This window comes from Amblyomma mixtum, chromosome 5 (assembly GCF_055824585.1).
Source record: "Amblyomma mixtum isolate Tamu chromosome 5, ASM5582458v1, whole genome shotgun sequence".
Lineage (NCBI taxonomy): Eukaryota > Metazoa > Arthropoda > Arachnida > Ixodida > Ixodidae > Amblyomma > Amblyomma mixtum.
The window spans coordinates 82,774,183-82,793,415 of record NC_143016.1 but is presented as its reverse complement, the minus strand read 5'-3'; the positions used below and the strand labels follow the sequence as shown (position 1 = coordinate 82,793,415).

The following is a 19,233-nucleotide window of genomic DNA, read 5'->3' as shown; positions in this document are numbered from 1 at the left end:
GTGTGTTATAGCGAAGTATACCCTTCGTTAAAGGAAACATTAATTTTACTCGATGTTTCGATCGAAAGACCAATCTTGAAGAAGATCGGTCTTGCGATCGAAACGTCGAGTCGCGTCAAATAAATATTTAACGAAGCGTATGCTTCGCTATATACCCCTTTACTCACCACACACACACACACACACACACACACACACACACACACACACACACACACACACACACACACACACACATATACATACATATATATATATATATATATATATATATATATATTACATATGATAAGAGGGCCCAAAAACTTTCGTCGCAGCACACAACGTGTCTTACTGCTCTCGTATATCGCTGCGTAGAGCACGATACATTTCGTCATTCACGCCCTGCTTGCGCTACAGAGGACAGCAGTATAGCGAAGTCACGTGCAAAGCGCAGCTTCGTATCGTGTGGCGCCCAAATAAATCGATACCACTACACACGCGATAGCGCGCACCCTCCAGCGGTCAGTAAACCCCTCGCGTGATACGCGGCCACAATGAATATTAAGCAGCGTTTGGAAACCAACAGAACAAAGAGAGGGGGAGATTGGGTGAGGAGAAGGCGCTCTCGGTCCGTCCGATGCGAGAACGCTGCGCCAGCTGATCTCTGGCCGCAATCTATCTGATGAGCTCCGCGTCTCTTCGGGGGCAGCATCCGATAGTGTGGACGGGGAGGCGATGCGAGCACAATTAAAGCTGCGTGACGGCCACGTCTTCGGCTCTTCATGGGCGACACCGTATTCGATCCTAGAGTCCGGGAAAGCGACACTCCCTCCCCTCCCCCCCATCGCACCGCGAAGATAATTGGCGCCTCTTCTAGAAGCCAGATAAGTTCGCCAGAGCGTGTGGTGTGACACGCACTCTTGATGCAGTAACACGTTGTGGTGTATGGCTGGCCCAGTTTGAGTGATGGGAGAATGTTGGAGGTTAACAAGACTAAGTGACCGCATTTAAGTGACGCGGCGTGCGCGATATGTGTGTCAGGAAGGGGAGTACGCACGCGTTGCTTTTCTCTCATAAATTTGTCCATTAAACTTAGTTACTTGGCTTCGAACGTCGCTCCTTGGTGCCGAGCTATAACTGGTCAAACGGCGGTGCCCGAGTCGCAAGCGGAAACGCCTATTCGTGCAGAAACCAGCGCGGCACTCGAAATAGCAACGCTTGAAATAAAAGCTTGCACGAAAATGAGGCTGGCGGTGAGCTGCACGCCATTTGAAATGTTTTGTCGTTTCGGCCGCATAAGGATACGTGGTACCACTACACGCCAACACCAGAACTGGGAGCGAAATTGCAAGAGAAACCTCTGATACAAGTGAAAATACAGCTCTGCGAATTTGGTACGGGCCAGCTTTCGCCAGTGTGGTCTGCGGTACTGCGTGTGTGGATTTGCGAACTTCGGACGCTGAGCCGAATCATTACTGCTTAAGGCGAGAAACAAAAAAAAAGAAAAGAATATCTTCACGAAGTCTGATTCGCTGCTGATTGTTAGCGAAATTTCATGCTTAAGATAGCTATCCCCCCCCCCCCCCCCCCTCTATTTCTCACTCCCTCTCTGTGCAGGATATTGCGCCGAGAAAGGTTCATTTCAGAAGACATGATTGCACTGATGCTGAATTGACTGCATTACTGCATGACTCATTAAATGCAATAAGGAACACTATTTAAAGGGAATATACTCATAGCCATATACGCTGGAAAATGCATTTCCGTACAACACACGGGACTGTGCGAGAAAATAGGGAGACATATACCTGTGGAGCTCATTGAGCTTGCAGAGTACAAAGAAAACAGGCAGTCTTTTACATCAAATAAAGTACAAGCGGACTACAGTAATAAGCAATGATTTTGTGTGTTTTAGGGATACGTAAATCGGAAAAATAAATGTGAATTAATGTTCTGAAATATGTGGATGCTGGCTAAGGGATCGGAAAAGTTCGCAATAATCCCTGTGCTTGCCGCCCAGCGCCAATGCATTTTTGAAAACTTTTGTTCAGTTTGAGTTTGTCATCTTTCATTTTTGTAATGAAGATAGAACAAGCGATAAAAGCAGCTTTACAAGAGCCTTGGAAGCTTCAGCACACGTGGCAATAAAGCGGAATTCAAGGAAACAGCAATTTTTAGAAATAGATCAGTGCATGGAAATGCAGTAAGCAAAGCAAGAAACATATATGCAACATATGCAACATATCTGCACGTGAGAAAAAAAGTAGCACACTTAGTATCACATAAAAAGAAACAGCACTAAAATACAATATTTTCAGGATCGCAATAGATTTTCGGGGTAGAAACAACAGATACACTTTTTGGATTGTCTAGGTAGGTCAAAATATTCTGCGGTCAACATATTTGACAGAGTGGGCAAAGTAGAACATCGTGTACCATTTTTCTGTATGGCATGTCTGTCGGATAAAAGGTTTTCTTGCAGTTTCGCCAGAGAGATTATTACATTCGTACTGTTTTTTAAGAATGACCTATAATGGGATGATTCTAGGTTTTATTAGCTATATATCGCCTCTTTTGTAGTAGATATAGTTTGTAAACGTTTGTGACGCCCGTGGAACAATAATTATTCAACAGTAATGCAGAAGCGAAAATACTAATGCATTATAAGGTGAACATTTTAATTTAAAACGTAATATGTGCCTCCTTCTAGAAATAATTCCAACACCTGACGATACTTTAAATTGAAGGTTCTCCCCATGCTCATTTCAAATTAAATTTTTTGAAAACATCACACTGAGCACCCTTACGCAGTCAACCAGTTCAACGAGTTTCATTCCCAGATCTATGCTAATGCTTCTTGATAGGTGCCTACCTCTCGAGACGCAGTACAAAAGTGGCTTCAATTCGTTTCAATTTATTGTTTCCCTGGTAAACAACGCTGACTAAACCTCCTTTGAATCCATCGCCTGATAGCGTGTACGAAATTGTGTTGCAAGAGGTCCGCAGCTTGCTTAAAAAAAATAAATTAACGAACTGGCGGCAAAGTGCAAACGGACGAAATGAAATGCATACGTGGTTCTGCCTATTTAATTCCTATTTAATTCTTCTATCTATCTGCGATTTCTGCTACCTAATGCCTATTTAATTCTGTTTTTCCTATCTAATTCCGTTACCAGATTACGTTTTTGCGTTTACTCATAGAATCATTAGTTTGTCCCACAGCTTCACAAAAGCGCTGTTTATTTGTATTAGATTATGTAACAACTCTCGTGAGAATTGCCGTAAGGACCGTTGAAGACCACCAGCGCTTCCGAAACGTGATAGCTAAAGCTGTATAACTATGCGCCTTACAAATTGTGTTGTTGATTTTATGCTGTTTTTTTTCTAAAACTGCGTTTAAAATGCAACAGCAGAGACAGATAGATACCCCACATAACCAAGCGAGGATGCAGACTTCATTACTCCTGACCAAATAATGCTACTCTGCTTTGCATTTTCGGTTAAGAATTTATGAGCACAATATTTTGTAGTACAATTAACCCTAATTAAACTATTAAACTAGTCACATGCTATTCATCACATGTTTTCTTTTTCTTCTGCAAAATGAGACAACCCCGCTGAAAAGTCCTCTGGCAAACTGTCTGCCTCAAATGTACACCACGCAAAGATTTCCTCTTAAGATAGATATTGAAAATAAGAGCATTTGGGTAAAACAGATTTTCCCCAAGAACAAACAAACAAGCATGCATGATTGTTGCAGCCCACAGTGAAATAATTACTGCTTACGGATCCCCATTTTTGAATCAGTGTCAAAAAAGAAGTGGTACCGAGAAATTCGAAAAGCATGCTTTGTATAAGATTTCAACATCTTCCCGCAAACAAAGAAAAACGACAACATGACCGCAATGCATCATTGGCAGTTTTTTTTTTTTGTTGCTTGGTTGCTTGTTTGCAGCACACGCATCAGATATCTACACAATCCGTCCTGCGTAGTGTGCCATATCCTGGGTCATTTACCAACATGCTGCTTTCTAACCATGTCTCCAAATCTGCAACAACTAGCAAAGCCCAGCTGCACACTGTCGTCAACTGGTTGAGCAATTTGCGCCCGTATAATGCGGGGAATTTTAAACAGCAGTCATTTTAACTTTCACGCTTGCGTTTTAAGGGAGCCCAAAGCTTCGTACGGTGGATACGAAACTACCGCACAAAGACTCAAACTTTATAGCCTGCATACAACATGCATGCAAGCGATGCAGCGAGTCCACGCGACATCGCCGTGAGAACTAAATACTGCTCTGGAAGTTAATCGATGGCAGAAACAGTCTACGGCGCATTTCAGGTTTTTGTTCTCTGCTCTCAACAAACCGCTGCGCCCGCGGAAAAAATCTCGGGAGAGACCGTGGCTTTTTTATCATTTCTTTTCTCTTTCTCTCCGTGCACGAGTGGGCAGTGAAGGACCCTCGAAGTCGCCATCCGTCACTGAGCGATTAGAGCACTCGTCCCAGTTCGATTAATCTGCGACGCAATGCTTTCTTCGTTTTCTGCGAAATCTATAATCTGGCCTCGCGTCAGACACCAGACAACGGAGGCAGATCGAAATGGTCGCTTTCGCCATGTGGTTACTGTTAGAAGCCCTAGAACAGTCATGTTCTGTGTGATCAATGACATGAGGTAATGCTGCAATTTAAAAATATATAGCCAGCAGCACTGAATAGCGCAATGGTAGAATGAAAGGAAAAAAAAACACTGCAAATCACTACAAGCGCCCATAATAGTTCAATTGCGAAAGTATCCATTACATAAGATAGTGCCTACAATAAGGTCAGATGGCTCATGACACTCCAGGAGGCTACGCAACATACATACATACATACATACATACATACATACATACATACATACATACATACATACATACATACATACATACATACATACATACATACATACATACATACATACATACATACATACATACATACATACATACATACATACATACATACATACATACATACATACATACATACATACATACATACATGATAACTGCAAACCGACACGCCATACTGCTGAAACTTTACGTCAGTACCAATCTGTCTGTGTTGTTTATTGCCCACTTCCTAACTCAGCATCCTTTTCACTTCACGTTGTTTTCTTTAAAGAGCTAGCAAGTCACAATGAAAGTAGGTGACGCGTGTCTTGTTGCATCAATAAGTCCCGTCCACGGTATAGACAAAAAGAAACTATGCAAGCACTGTCGTGAACTGGCGCTTCGAAGCTGGCCAGTCTCAACTAGAGTCGCATGTCGCGGCGGCGGTTGCGGCATGCGTTGGTGAAACATTAACCCCGGCAAGCACACATCGGCCGTGCTCGGCTTTCAAGCGGCGGCAGGGCCGGTAAGTGCATGCTGAAGAGAGGCGACGCAACGATATATAACTCTGCAGCTCTCGGAGCTCTCTTTTAGTAGTCGCGTTGTTTGTTCGGAGTGGTTACGTTTAGTGCAATGCAAACAGAAAAAAAAACACAACACACTCTGATAACCGTGCAATCGTACAAATCCAAAAAGAAGCTTCAAGTTTTATGGAACTACGAAAGCAAGCAGTACTTAGAAAACATTGTGCAAACGATATTCAGGGCGCATCATTTTATCTAGTACAGTTCAATTGTAACGAACCAGTTAAAGAGTTCATTTCAGCACATTAGGCAATTAATTAATTAATAGTCTCACATACGCTTGAAACATGTACCCGCTTGCTAATATAGTGCAACCTCAAAAAGCGGTGCTCTGTAGCTACTAAAAAAAGCATGTTCGTTAAAAACCTGCGCTGAATAAAATGAAACGCCTTGTAGACCGCAAGTTGGAAGCATTAATTAGGCAATGAACGCTTTTATACTAGTTAAGGCTATGATCGAGAGACTTTGTTGACAACATGAAGAGAGGCACCACTTTCACAATAGTCGAAACTTTTGGTTCCTCACAAACAATGGAGATAAACAGTTATAACTTTGGCGTACGGCACTCAATGCATCACCCATTTCAGGCACTGAAATATGTATACGATGGCTTTCACTCTGCCCGTTGGTCAGACACTTAAAATACGAATCAAACAAGAACACAACACTTGTACTCACACTCAACAAGAACACTCTACAGGCTTACATTTTCTCCCACTTGGAATAGCCTGATGCAAGTATTCGTCTCACTTTTTATGAAAACTTCTTAGATTAACTGTCACGAGTGTTTCAATTGAACCCTTTCTGCGCATGTTCTTCGCATTTCTAAACATGATCGAACTAGCGAAAAATGGCGGAGGCCGAGTGGCAGCTAAATTTCTAAGCAGCATTAGAAAAGAGCGATTTATTTCTACGTATCTATTACTGTTTATGATATAGACAGCAACACACTCACACACACACACAAATACAAATATACTATCAGGAACAAAAGTGGTATACTCCACGCGGAGGGAGCCGAAGCAACAGAAAACTGCGTTGCAGCGCCATCTACAAGTGGCATCTGGGGTTGAGACAGCAACAGCATGACCTTTATTATCAGCAGGCATGTCGCTTGGCTCGTTACAATGTTTCGTGCTTTAGCTCGTTAAAAACGCTGCAGTTTTCGGTTGTTCCGGCTCCCGCCGCGTGGAGTATATGCCACTTTTGTTCCCGATAGTATGCATTCTTTTCAGTGCAGCCTAACAGGAAGAATTGCCGTTGCACTTTGATTTCTTAAATAGCTCAAAGTAGTACAATAACTTTTATTCTGCCGCCTTCGCTGGTTTTTAAGATGCTTCTTGTTTCTGTACTGTGACTTGCATCGGTATATTCATTGAGCATATAAAGCAAAAAGGAAACATAGCGAGCATCAGTACTTCAAATAAAAAAAACACAAAAACAAAGCCAAGAGCCAAGCCGGCTGGGCGCACGTGTAAAACACGCAACCGCATAACAACGTGGGGGCGCCGGCACAAAACAATGTGCAAATGAGGCGGGCAGTCAAGTGCCGTGACCTCCGGCCGTCTTGGTTTTCCTTCTTTTCACCTTCTTTCTTTTTTTCTTTCCTCCCTCACTTTCACTCTTCTGTCTGGCGCGCAAGAGCCGAGGCGTCGGCAACCTTTTGTTGCTGCCGCCGGCAGCGAACGTCGACGCGCGCGAAACGAGGATATCGGCCAATAATAAACACTCGGAGGCAAAGGGAAAGAAGGAGGAAGAAAAGGAGAGCATTAGTGTTTTCTTCGCACGTTTCTCCAAGCGAAAACGACACGCACGCTTCTAGGAAATACCGTATGTATGCGTATATCAATGCCCTTTATTTATAGGAACTCCAGATAAATGCCTATCTGCACGTATAAACCGGACCACTACCGACCACCCTTCGATTTTCCCTGTCTTTCCGAGTCAGTTTTCAAAAACTGTCGCGACCCAAGTTTCTCCATTTAAACCACGCGTTTGCATACACAAGAGCATCACTCTTTATGTCTGTACAACTCTGTGGAGAGTCTTTTGTGCACACGTTCGGAGCAACAATCAATAGCTGTTTAACCTTAACTATATACTGACACGTCCCCTGGCGGGATGTCTTTGGCGGTGGTAATTAGAGGGAGCAAACCAATGGTGCAAACTATGCGTCGGCCAGAATGAGGTCCATCAGTAGCGAAACTCTGACGTTTTCTTTGACGCCTATGTCTCGTACATAAGCTAACCGAATGCAAGCATTTGACAAAGTTTGATCACAAAACTATGCGTCAGCCTCAGTGGCTGGAAAACTCCCGCACATTGATTGGAATTTTGGGCCTAGTTAAATCTGAACGGCTTGATGGCCACCTGTTGACATCCTTCCACCAGACAAAGCTGTTTTGTGCGGTCGCTCTGCAAATATTCACATACGGATGGAGACGTGTCTCACTTCACAAGAAGAGTGGAGATAGCTTGGAAAGGAGGAGGATGGTTTGGGAAAGAGGGAAGCTGCAGGGAGGTGGTTACGCGTCGTGTATTAACCCCGGGCCTCCGTCTGGCGGTACGCAGGGCACAATGGCCCCCGGAATTCCTTCCGCCAACGAGTTATTTGGGGGCAAAATGGAAGGAAGCACAACAAGCACCGCAGCCACACTGAAGGTTCGAAGAGAAACAAGCAAAAACACACGGCTCAGGTATATGCCACCGCAACCACGACGACCAAGATAAAGGGAGGCCATTCTCCTCTGAAAGAAGAGGCCAAACCTGACGTTTACGGCCATACCCGTCTCGGGGAGCAGTATTTCATTTCTCCCGTTAGTCAGGGGAGAAATTGCCTGTGTTTCAAAGGCATCGTTACTATATACCGCGCGCGAAGAGCGTTTTCTCGGCGAGTGCTTTGACCTTCCGCGACGGTCGGTCAGGGGAGGTTAGCCGTCCGTCCGTCTTGTCCCACCGTGTTCTTTTGTTCCCTCCTTTCTCTCTTTCTTTTTGCCAACGAACGACACGCTTCAGCGCAGTGCAGGTCCTGCCCAGCGCCAGTGATTGTGAAGATGTTTTGAGGTAACCGCGCACTATCTGCCTGCTAGGCTGCAGCCGACAAGGGTATTGTTTTTTCCAGTACATCGGCAACCGCAGTACGGACATCTTTCCGTCACTACGGACGAGTTATGTCACTGTGGGAGTAACTAATTGGCATACTTAAATCTGCGCAAAGAAAGAGCCGACACCTTTTTCGTATGTACAGTAAATAAAAAAAAATTGATGGAGGTGAGACGCGCTTGCTTCGCTGCAAAGAACGATATAAACTGCACTCACCGGAAATTTAGCGCACAGCTTTACAGGGAAGTTCAGCACAAGTCGCGCTTGCTACAAGCATGTGTGGCAGCTTTCATCTCATTTTTTTTCTTTAAAGCCTCCTGCCTTCAAACAGAAAGAGCGCGTAAAATTTGGTAGTTACTCAGTGGCTACAAAGCAGAGATAATCGACTTGAATTTCTATTCCTATACTTCCTCACACTGCCGAATGCCGTGGGTACCATCGCGAATGTAATTAGAACGCGGTGACTGTAAGAAAGAGGACTCGTCGTAGCGAAGATGAAACCAGAGGAGAGGGCTTGGGAGAGGAGAAAGAGAGAGTGAGAAAAAGCAAGGGTGACAGTTGTCTCACATGGGAGGGACCGCGCAGTTAGACACTAATAAATGCCCGAGCTTTTAAAACCATGTACTCAGACACAGAGGACGTCATCTTCTACGCCGCGCGTCTGCACAACGCGTCACCGGTCACCGTCACACGGCCAGGTACGGCAGAGCTACGCGGTTCGGCCAGTTCCCGACGCGAACAGAGCTGTGCAAGAGCGAACATGCCCACAGAACCTTGTTGAGGCGGGAATGAGAGGGGTACTCACGTCGCCGTGCGCAGGAGCAAGGCTAGGAAGAGCACGGCCCAGGCAGCGGCGAACCAGCGCACCGCGTAATCCATGGGTCTCTCGGCGGGGCTAACTGCAACGGCGCTGCCCGCTCAGCGCGGAGGCCGGCGGCATGGCTAGTGCTCGTTTCGCGCGGCGCTCCTGCGCTCTGCTGCGGGGCCCCCCTCTCTCGCGCGGCCGCTGCCGCAGATGCACCCGCCGCTGCTGCTCCGCTGGCCTCCGCGGTGCAGACCGTGCCGGAGGGCGGAGTCGCCAGGCGCCTCCTCTCTGCTCCTGCTGCTGCCGCTGCTGTTGCTGCTGCTGCTGCCGGAGGCCCTCCCGGCGGAGGAGACCGGGCTCCCTCGCTCCTCGCGGCTACCTTTGCCACGGCACCAAAGGCGCCGACGACGACGATGCGGGGACAGCTACGCGACACGACGACCGAAGAGCGACCCGCGCGACGTCGATGACGACGCTCCTCTCGCCCGCAGCGCGGCCCCGATTTTCCTCCCCGAGGGAGGAGGTGGGAGAGGGAGGGTCGCGTAAAAGTCTCTTGGTCGGGCGTGCGGGGTATCCCGGACGCTGAGTATGGGACGTCCGGCTCGCGATGCACGGGGGGGACTCTGGGAATTCGAAGTACAAGGCTGCTGATCAGCTAGCAACTTTGTAGTTCCTTGCAGGGCTGTTAGTGTATTCAGCTGTTGCTCCTTAGCTGCTCCTGTAGAAGAGACCGGGGCTGCGCCCTGTCAGGCTCTGTCTAGCGGGGGCTTTCGGGACATCTTCGTGATTCCTGGACACACTGACTTTAGATAGTCCGTTGCTTCTGCACTCAAGATATAGAAATGCTTTGAAATGTTCGTTGAACGCTTTGGTTCTGGAAATGCACTGAAGTCTAGAGTGGCTTTTCGGCTCCTCGTTCAGGTATGAATGCTTCTGTCAGTTCTCGGGGACGTAAGGTCAGGTCAAAGAAATTGGTTTCCTAATAAAATAAAAATACTGCAGATATTTCTTGGGATAGGGGATATGAGGCAGTCCCGGTTATAAATGCACTGCGTGTTCCCTCGTTTCCCGAAATTTCTCTTTCCTCTCTCTTTAACTAAATGTATGAACACTAGCCTGTGACCTTCGACGGCTCAATACTCGGTGTCTTGATGTTGAGAGACGATCCAAACTCCCTGTGAAGTCAATGGCGTATCCAGAAACGTGTGCCGTACCTTCGGTATAACTCCGAACGTATGCAACTGACACCCAGCTCTGAAAAAAAAGAAGAAAAAAGCACACATCATATTTTCGCATTTGTCTCAACTCGAGAATGTGACATGCAAATTAGCAGCAAGACTGTACAGCTGAGACTGTGTTTAGGAAAAACAGGACTTATATGGGCGAGACGGTAGGTAGTGTGCATCCGCTAGTTGTAGTCGTTACTCCAATGGATGCAGGTGTTTTTCAAGACAATTAAAAAAAATTCCGTGCTGCATTAATTTTCAATTGTACTGTAAACCTAAACTGTGGTATCACAGTCGTCATTAGGTCCTTGCATTTTATTGAAATAACGGAGCCTTTTGCTATACGCTTTAGTTTCACTACTCACCAAATAACTCACAGTTCTAAGTATATTTTAACTGTTTCTCTTCAGATAACATTATCTTTCACAATTATAGAACCTCTATAAATTTGGATCTTAATTATGGAGTCTCGTTATGTTGCAAACTACGTAGAGTTGTATGGCGTCTTTGAATGTGAAAATTATGAAATTTGGTACGAAAAAAATCTCTACTAGAGGTGAAAGATCCGGGTCACCGGCAGAGAAATCGCTAAAAACTGCAGTATTACAGGGCTGTTAGTGTCTTCAGCTGTTGCTCCTTCTTAGCTGCTCCCCAGAACGAAAGAGAGATTTATGTGATGGCCTGAGAGAAAATACGCAGGACATGCTGAATTTTAAAAGAGGGATGACAGATTACTTATCCGAAACGAATCGCATTAATTCAATAGTTACAAAACTTTATGCAAATTAACATTGCTCCGCAATGTGAATTTCTGGCGAAATTCTTTTTGACAAGTCGTCTGAAGACGCCAGCCTCAATCGTTCATTCCTTGCTTGCAGTTCTTATCGGCGGTTTTTCGCACCATCTGAAAGAAAACTTATGAGCTCGAGTTCTTCTGGCTCCAACGAGGACACAGAAAATGACGATCGGCTCACATCAATCTGGGCCCCCGTGCCACGTACGTCTGCCCAAGTGACTGGCGTAGTTTTAAGCTGAGACCATGCAGGCCGATCGAGCTATCGATCGATCTGTATGTACATAATTTTATCATCAGTCAGTCAGTCAGTCAGTCAGTCAGTCAGTCAGTCAGTCAGTCAGTCAGTCAGTCAGTCAGTCAGTCAGTCAGTCAGTCAGTCAGTCAGTCAGTCAGTCAGTCAGTCAGTCAGTCAATCAATTAGTCAATAAATCGATCAGTCAATAAATCAATCAATCAGTCAGTCAACCAATCGATAGATCAATCAATCAATCGACCAATCGATCGATCGATCAGTTTTGATTCTCAGAGGCTTCCCTGCACACGTCTTCCCTGGAACAGGTTGCCTACACGCCGCTGCGTCGTGTGTCAGACGCAATACCTTCCGACCGAGATCCCATTGTTCTAATCTTATCGGCCGGATTGCATTAGCGGCGCCCGGCTTCAGTGGCGCCCCCGTCGTGCGCCCTCTGTTGTGCCTTCGGAAAGAAGGGCACTTCGGTGCACGTGTCTCTACGGGGGCCCATTTTTTTTCCCCCTTATCTAAGCGCCCCCAGTTGGTTCACGATGCGCGCGAAGCTCGCCACGGAATGCGCCAACACATTCGGCGCGGTATATATCCTCAGGAGCAGTAGCCTCTTTCTCCCTTTCTCTCTATCGGCCGCACTCGTAGGTGTGGCGCTGTCATTGAGTTTGTCAATTATAGCGATGCGTCATACTGTTTGTATTCAAGCTCCTTTTCCCCACGTTCCCTGCAGTAACCGTTTAAAGCGACTACTTGAATTACGCGACTATTTTCTTATTAAACAGAACATTTGATGTCTGGTTTTTTGAAGTAGGCTTTAAAACACGAGTAGAATTTATGTTGGTCACCGGTCGTTCATTTATGTAATTTAGCACATCAGCCGATAAAAACAGCGTTGTCAAAATGCACTCACTTGCTTTTCCAATACCTTCTGTATGTTTGTACCTGGCGACAGCGATTTATAATACTGCAAAGCCGTGTAAGTTGTGCGTGTCTCTTCAGCTTATCATCAGACATAAAATATCTGCTGTCTACACTCCTTTTTTTCTCCCCGTTACCCCACACATGAAAATGGAATCTCTACTTCAGCATCAACGTGCCTCTTCCTTCTGCTGTACCTAACCTCCTAGTGAATACATGAGCGGATGATGGTGACCTCCTGCTCTGGAGTAGGTTCGCACAACACAACGTGAAAAGTTTTCTGCTTTCTTAGCTGCTTTTGAGGTTGCATTGCCGATGTGATAGACAGTCTACTGTCTTCTCAAGCATATGTTTTACGTTCGTGAGGCCAACACAGTCCAAAGGCCGTTGTAAAGATGGGGCAAGGGGACAACAGTTCTGGGCTTCGACTAAAATCCGACAACCTGAAAGCACAACTGCGCACTTTGGCAATGCAAAGCTAGGGGCCAAGTGATTTGTTATGAATATCTAACCAAAGAGCTACGAGGTAATTTTTTTTTTTGCTTCTCACAACAAGTACAGGCGCCTTCGTTACCGTACCCTCCGTAACATCAGGACCACAAGCTGACAAAACCAAAACACCCTATGCGATGCTTACCAGCATAGCTCCGACCGCAATTTCTGCCACGAAGGGTGCGTATTTCACTTCCGAGCAGTAAAGATGCAAGTTCCGTGAAGGTGCTGGAAGACGACCGAAGCTTCTTGGAGCAGCAAGGGACGACTTTTCCTTAACACAAGAGTTAAGTTCATTGCATCGTCACACCGCAGGCCGCAGTAAACTTCCCAGGACAGTCTATACAGACCAGTGGCAGTCCGTGTCACAGAACCGAGCAGCAGTCACAGTAGCTGACCGGCACACACGAAGCAACTTGCAATCGCCTGAAACACAGCACGGGGTTACGGTTCCACAATCACAGGCGCTCATAGTACATCACCAGGGAAATCCGCACTCGATCTGGGGGCGTCTTCAGAACGCGAGCGTCCAGCGTCGAGGACCCGACGAGACGGACAAAAGACGACTCAAGCACGAAGACGCAGGGCACGGAGAAGAAACGAAGCAAAGAAAAGAGACTCTCGAAGCGGCCCTCGTTCGTGCCAACGCTGACGCGAAAGAATCAGCTTTTCCTGGCCGTTCTTGAAGACGGCGGCGCTCGGGGGAGAATGCTATCATATCGCGCCTCGAGTGGGCGAACAAAGGAACTGTTCTTGGGGGCCCCCGATAGAGTTGTCTTTTATCAAGGTAAACAGGTCGAAAGACACTGGCGCAGGTGTGGGGGCAGGTAGACAATGGAAGCTTCCAGTCATTGGGACCCTTAGTGGGCCGCGGACACGGATACACAACGTCTTCCCTCTCCTTGCGCGAACATGCAGCGCTTCTTGGCCCAGATTCTATTGTACGACAAACCTCTTGAAGAACATGCATATACGACAGATATGGCGCCGCTGCGTCGCGTTCAGAGGCCGGAAGCTGAACGCGTGCGGAAGGCACTTCTTATTGTTGGTGGATGGAGACCACTCCTTGCCCCTATGTGCGCACCCTGCTTACGCCCGAAGAGAAGAACGCGGAGTGAATAACACGTCGCCGATTCAATACCATACGCACGTAACAACCAATGATTTACTGCCATTTGCATTTGCATATGTGCGAGTATATAACGCGGTATTCGTGAACCTGGATATTTACACAAAAGTCAACAATTCGAATGGGACTTTTTGCCTACAACCGTCGCTGAACGTAATAGGTTGGCACACAGTATTTGTATGTATTCTTTACAGTGAAACATGGTTGGTTTATGTGTCGACTTGCTTGCCTGCTTCCTGCTTTCTTTTTTAGTGCATTTGTTTATGTCCTGCCACCGCCCCCGCTATGATACGGGAAGGCTATGTGAGTACAGTTAATAAATAAATCCGCGTAAGTGTTAATGTTAGGAGTGTGCACATTTGAGGCAGGAGGCAAGGTATAGGAACGACAATGGCAAGCTCTAACAGGAAACAAGCGATCTCGTTTAGAAATGTCAAAGCGAGCAGATATAAGTTAGAACTAGCAGAACTGTCAGTATTATTGCGTACGTGCAAGGTAGGTGGCGTAGCGAAGTGCTGTATGCAGAGAATTGAGCATTCATTGGAATACGAACAAATTCTGAAAGCAGCAAACAGAAAATTAGGCCTGGGAAAGAATCATTTATGCAGTGAGAGTGAACAGCGCTATAGCGTTATTGGGAAACCGATTGAGATAGTTAACGGAGCATAAAAGTACTGCACGGATTTGTACAGCAGCCAAGATTATCTAGGTACAAATGTGGAAGCAGCAGCGCCTGCGAGGTGAAAGGACCATTTGGAAGAAAAGAGGAACTAATTAATGCCTCAAAAGGAATGCAGAGAGGAGAAGTCCGTCAGGGGTCGAATAAAATTCCATAGTCCTTCACATGCGAATGACTGCCCGATGTGACAGAATACCCTACAGAATACCATGTCTTTCTACATCGGCATGAGGCCCATGTAGAAAGGGCCTCGGACAAGGTGCCACAATCACTGCACCTACATATTTATAAGAGGTATGTATTGGGATCTATCGGGAAGTGCTATTGAGTTAAGAATCAATGGAGGACGCCGCAGTAACCCTTGATACAATATTACCCGGCGTTGGAAGTCGGAGGGAATAGCAGCGCCTGATCGAAGGCCTAAACAGGTAAATCACAACAGTAAGTGGGAAAATCAACATGAAGGACACCATAAAGTAATATTTAGCAGTCTGAGAAACGATCAATGCTTTACTAAACGGATAGCGTATAGCCAAACTTGTTATTGGGGCTATAGCTGATCCATAGCTAGGCAAATTGCGCAAACAGACGAGGAGGACAGGCGCAAGTTGCCCTCTCCTACGTGAGTACTTGGCTGGCGTCGGTCCAGTTGGACAGCCAGCGCGCCCTGGTGTATCATGGCGAGGATCTTTTGAGCGCTTATTATCTGTCGCTCTACAAGAAACGATCTTCTTTCCTTTGCGCCTGTCTTCCTTGTCATTGATGTGTTTCTTTTTGTTTGCGTACTTAGCATTTTACAAAATTTTGCGATAGGCAGTGTGTTTTGGAAATGGCAAAGGAATAGTTCATTGATGTAGACCCAGCACAGTATAGACACCGCAGATCCAGACGTTCAAAAAGAAGTAATTTGAAGAGGAAATCAGTATGAATTTGACAGTCTTTCTCAGGTCATTAATAGCAGAGTACCAATATCCCCCAAGAGGAGACTCCATCATATCGGTCCAGTACTTACCTGTAGACCTGAAACTTGAGGGCTAACGAGGGCTTGAAATCTGTCAAAAGTATACAGCCTATGGGGTCTGCTTCTGAGCCCTGCAGTACGGCTCCTCTTTCCTACTCAGGGACCTTAATCTCACGAAAGGAGGAGGAACTTAAGTCCTCTTTCTGTGCTTCCGAATTGCAGCAGCAGTTACTCTCCCAATAGAGCAGTGGCAATGTAGCCCTTATCCCCGGTATAAAATGGTTTGGTTTGTTTTGGTTTGTGAGGTTTAACGTCCCAAAGCAACTAAGACTATGAGAGACGCCGTAGTGGAGGACTCCGGAAATTTCGACCACCTGGGGTTCTTTAACGTGCACTGACATCGCACAGTACACGGGCCTCTAGAATTTCTCCTCCAAAGAAATTCAACCGCCGCGGCCAGTATAAAATAGGGCATTTTGCCGCATCAGGGGTGCATCAAGCGCAGTCAGATGCTAAGACATGTTGTTCTAGTGAAAGTATTAATACATTCGAACCCCGTTATAATGAAACGGTTTATAACTAAATGATGGATATACGGAATGAATGGCGTGTCCACTTGGAATGCACTGTCAGCACGGGTTATAACGAAGCTACCGCTACAGCGAAGTAATAGCCGGGCCCCTTCAAATTCGCTATAACGAGGTTCAACTGTAATAAAGGTTTCTACATGCCACAGGTTCAGCCGCAGTTGCATATTATAGTAGCCCATTAAGTGTGAAATAGATAGTGAACTGGACATCAGGAGTCGATAGATTATCTTACAAAACGTTTATTCTGTCTTTTTTGTTCTGTTTTTCGCGAAAAGTCCGCTTTCTGAAACAACGTACTAGTCGACGGCATATGCGCGGAAGTGACGATATAGCTACTTAATGCGGCGACTCTCAAGGCATGACAGCCTACTTTTCCTGGATGGTAAAAGTACACAGCGTATGACAGCCACCTTGCTGCCACTATCAGTCAGAAAGGGCTGCTTCAGAGCTACCTCACGGTTCACGTGCTCAACTTTTGGTCCAACGGTTCTCCTTTTTACCTGCGCAATGTTTACTCAGCTGATACGATTAAACCGCGATGCCATTAGTCGGGGCTGTAAACCAAATATTTTTTTTATGTTGTCCCATATAGGCTTTATATTGTCGAAAGAGAGCGCGCGACTGTTCTAATGCGTTAAATAATTGCTGCAATACACTTGTAGCGAGAAGTGGCACCCGAGAAAAAAACAAAACCAAAGTATATAGCTGTAAGTTATATAAGATGAAAAACAAGATCAGATTTGCTGTACAAACGAACGAACCGGACGCCTGCATTCCGTCATGTTACCCAACTCCGTAGGACAAGACCTAAAGAGTACGCTGACATTATACTTGAATCTTCACTTAATCAGTACAGAAGCAACTTGTTTCTCGAACTCTTGCGGAGTCCACTTGAAAAGCATAGCACAAAGTGGCCAAATAGGCCCAAATAGGCACAAATAGAAACTGGCGACAGCGATATATGCCGTGTAGTGATATCACGGAACAACAGTCACCGGCAGTGACGGCGTGCAAATTCAAAAAAAAATTATCGCCTAAAACTAAAGACTCAGATAAAAATCGCTGAGCGGATTATAATCATAATGCGCATGTAATGAACCGCGCTTTGTATATTTACTTGGACCACCTCGCTGTTCCGGCATGCTAAGAGCATTTAATTTTGGGTATTTGCTTTTTTTTGAGACCTAGTTTTTCACTCCTCCGGAAACTTTAAAGGGCTGTCTGGTGTCCGAAAGTTTTTTTTTTTTTTTCAGGAAATATTGAGGAAACTTACTTTCGGTACCGCGAAAGAGGCATAATTTTTTTGGGAGGGTCGAGCTCGAAGTCAGGTGTGCTTGGCGTGGAAGGACCCGAAGAGGAAGTGAACATGAGCGGAGCACCTCAAGTGAAGAGATAAGATAACCCGTGGCCTGTTAGAGTGGTGGAGAAAATATTTGAGGAAGCAAACAGTCTTAGGGTATCTGGAGAGTATTCGGAGATGCAAACGGAGCCTGTTAGAATACTGGAGGGGCTATTAGGGGAAAGCAAATAGAGTCTGTTAGGGTACTGGAGAGGACATTAAGGGGAAGGAAACGGAATCTGTTAGGATACTGGAAAGGATACTGGGGGAGGAGTCTTTAGGGTATTGGGGAGGATATTGAGGGAAGAAAACGGATTCTGTTAGGGTACTGGAGATGGAATTAGATTAGGGGCATGCAAATGGATTCTGTTAGGGTACTGAAGCGGGAATTAGTAGGAAGCAGAAGAGTCTGCTTGGGTAATGGAGAGGATATTAGGGGGAAGCCAGTGAAGTTTGTTAGGATACTGGAGAGGATATTAGGGAGATGCAAACGAAGCAAACCGAGACTGAGTACTGATGAGGGGATTAGGGGAAGCAAATAGAGTCTGTTAGGGTACTGGAGAGGGAATTAGGGGCATGCAAACGGATTCTGTTAGGGTACTGAAGAGGGAATTAGTAGGAAGCAAAAGAGTCTGCTTGGGTACTGGAGAGGATATTAGGGGGAAGCCAGTGAAGTTTGTTAGGATACTGGAGAGGATATTAGGGAGATGCAAACGAAGCAAACCGAGACTGAGTACTGATGAGGGGATTAGGGGAAGCAAATAGAGTCTGTTAGGGTACTGGAGAGGGAATTAGGGGCATGCAAACGGATTCTGTTAGGGTACTGAAGAGGGAATTAGTAGGAAGCAAAAGAGTCTGCTTGGGTACTGGAGAGGATATTAGGGGGAAGCCAGTGAAGTTTGTTAGGATACTGGAGAGGATATTAGGGAGATGCAAACGAAGCAAACCGAGACTGAGTACTGATGAGGGGATTAGGGGAAGCAAATAGAGTCTGTTAGGGTACTGGAGAGGGAATTAGGGGCATGCAAACGGATTCTGTTAGGGTACTGAAGAGGGAATTAGTAGGAAGCAAAAGAGTCTGCTTGGGTACTGGAGAGGATATTAGGGGGAAGCCAGTGAAGTTTGTTAGGATACTGGAGAGGACATTAGGGAGATGCAAACGAAGCAAACAGAGACTGGGTACTGATGAGGGGATTAGGGGAAGCAAATAGAGTCTGTTAAGGTACTGGAGAGGGAATTAGGGGCATGCAAACGGATTCTGTTAGGTTACTGAAGAGGGAATTAGGAGGAAGCAAAAGAGTCTGCTTGGGTACTGGAGAGGATATTAGGGGGAAGCCAGTAAAGTTTGTTAGGATACTGGAGAGGATATTAGGGAGATGCAAACGAAGCAAACCGAGACTGGGTGCTGATGAGGGGATTAGGGGAAGCAAATAGAGTCTGTTAGGGTACTGGAGAGGGAATTAGGGGCATGCAAACGGATTCTGTTAGGGTACTGAAGAGGGAATTAGTA

At 45.9% G+C, this 19,233-nt stretch overlaps 1 protein-coding gene across 2 annotated transcripts in view; it reads right to left on the bottom strand.

Moving 5' to 3' along the window:
* LOC149342837 (protein Wnt-6-like) overlaps positions 1-13,727 on the bottom strand; it is a 48,373-nt gene extending 34,646 nt beyond the window's left edge. The window contains exons 1-2 of one of the 2 annotated variants that reach the window (XM_089545334.1): positions 13,171-13,727; positions 9,350-10,603 (exon numbers count right to left, since the gene is read on the bottom strand). In XM_089545334.1, the coding sequence (XP_089401460.1) occupies positions 9,350-9,423 (74 nt within the window). In that variant the 5' untranslated portion in view covers positions 9,424-10,603; positions 13,171-13,727. The remainder of the gene's footprint in view (positions 1-9,349; positions 10,604-13,170) is intronic. The other variant, XM_089545335.1, reaches the window with a different exon arrangement.
* Positions 13,728-19,233: the final 5,506 nt, after the last annotated feature.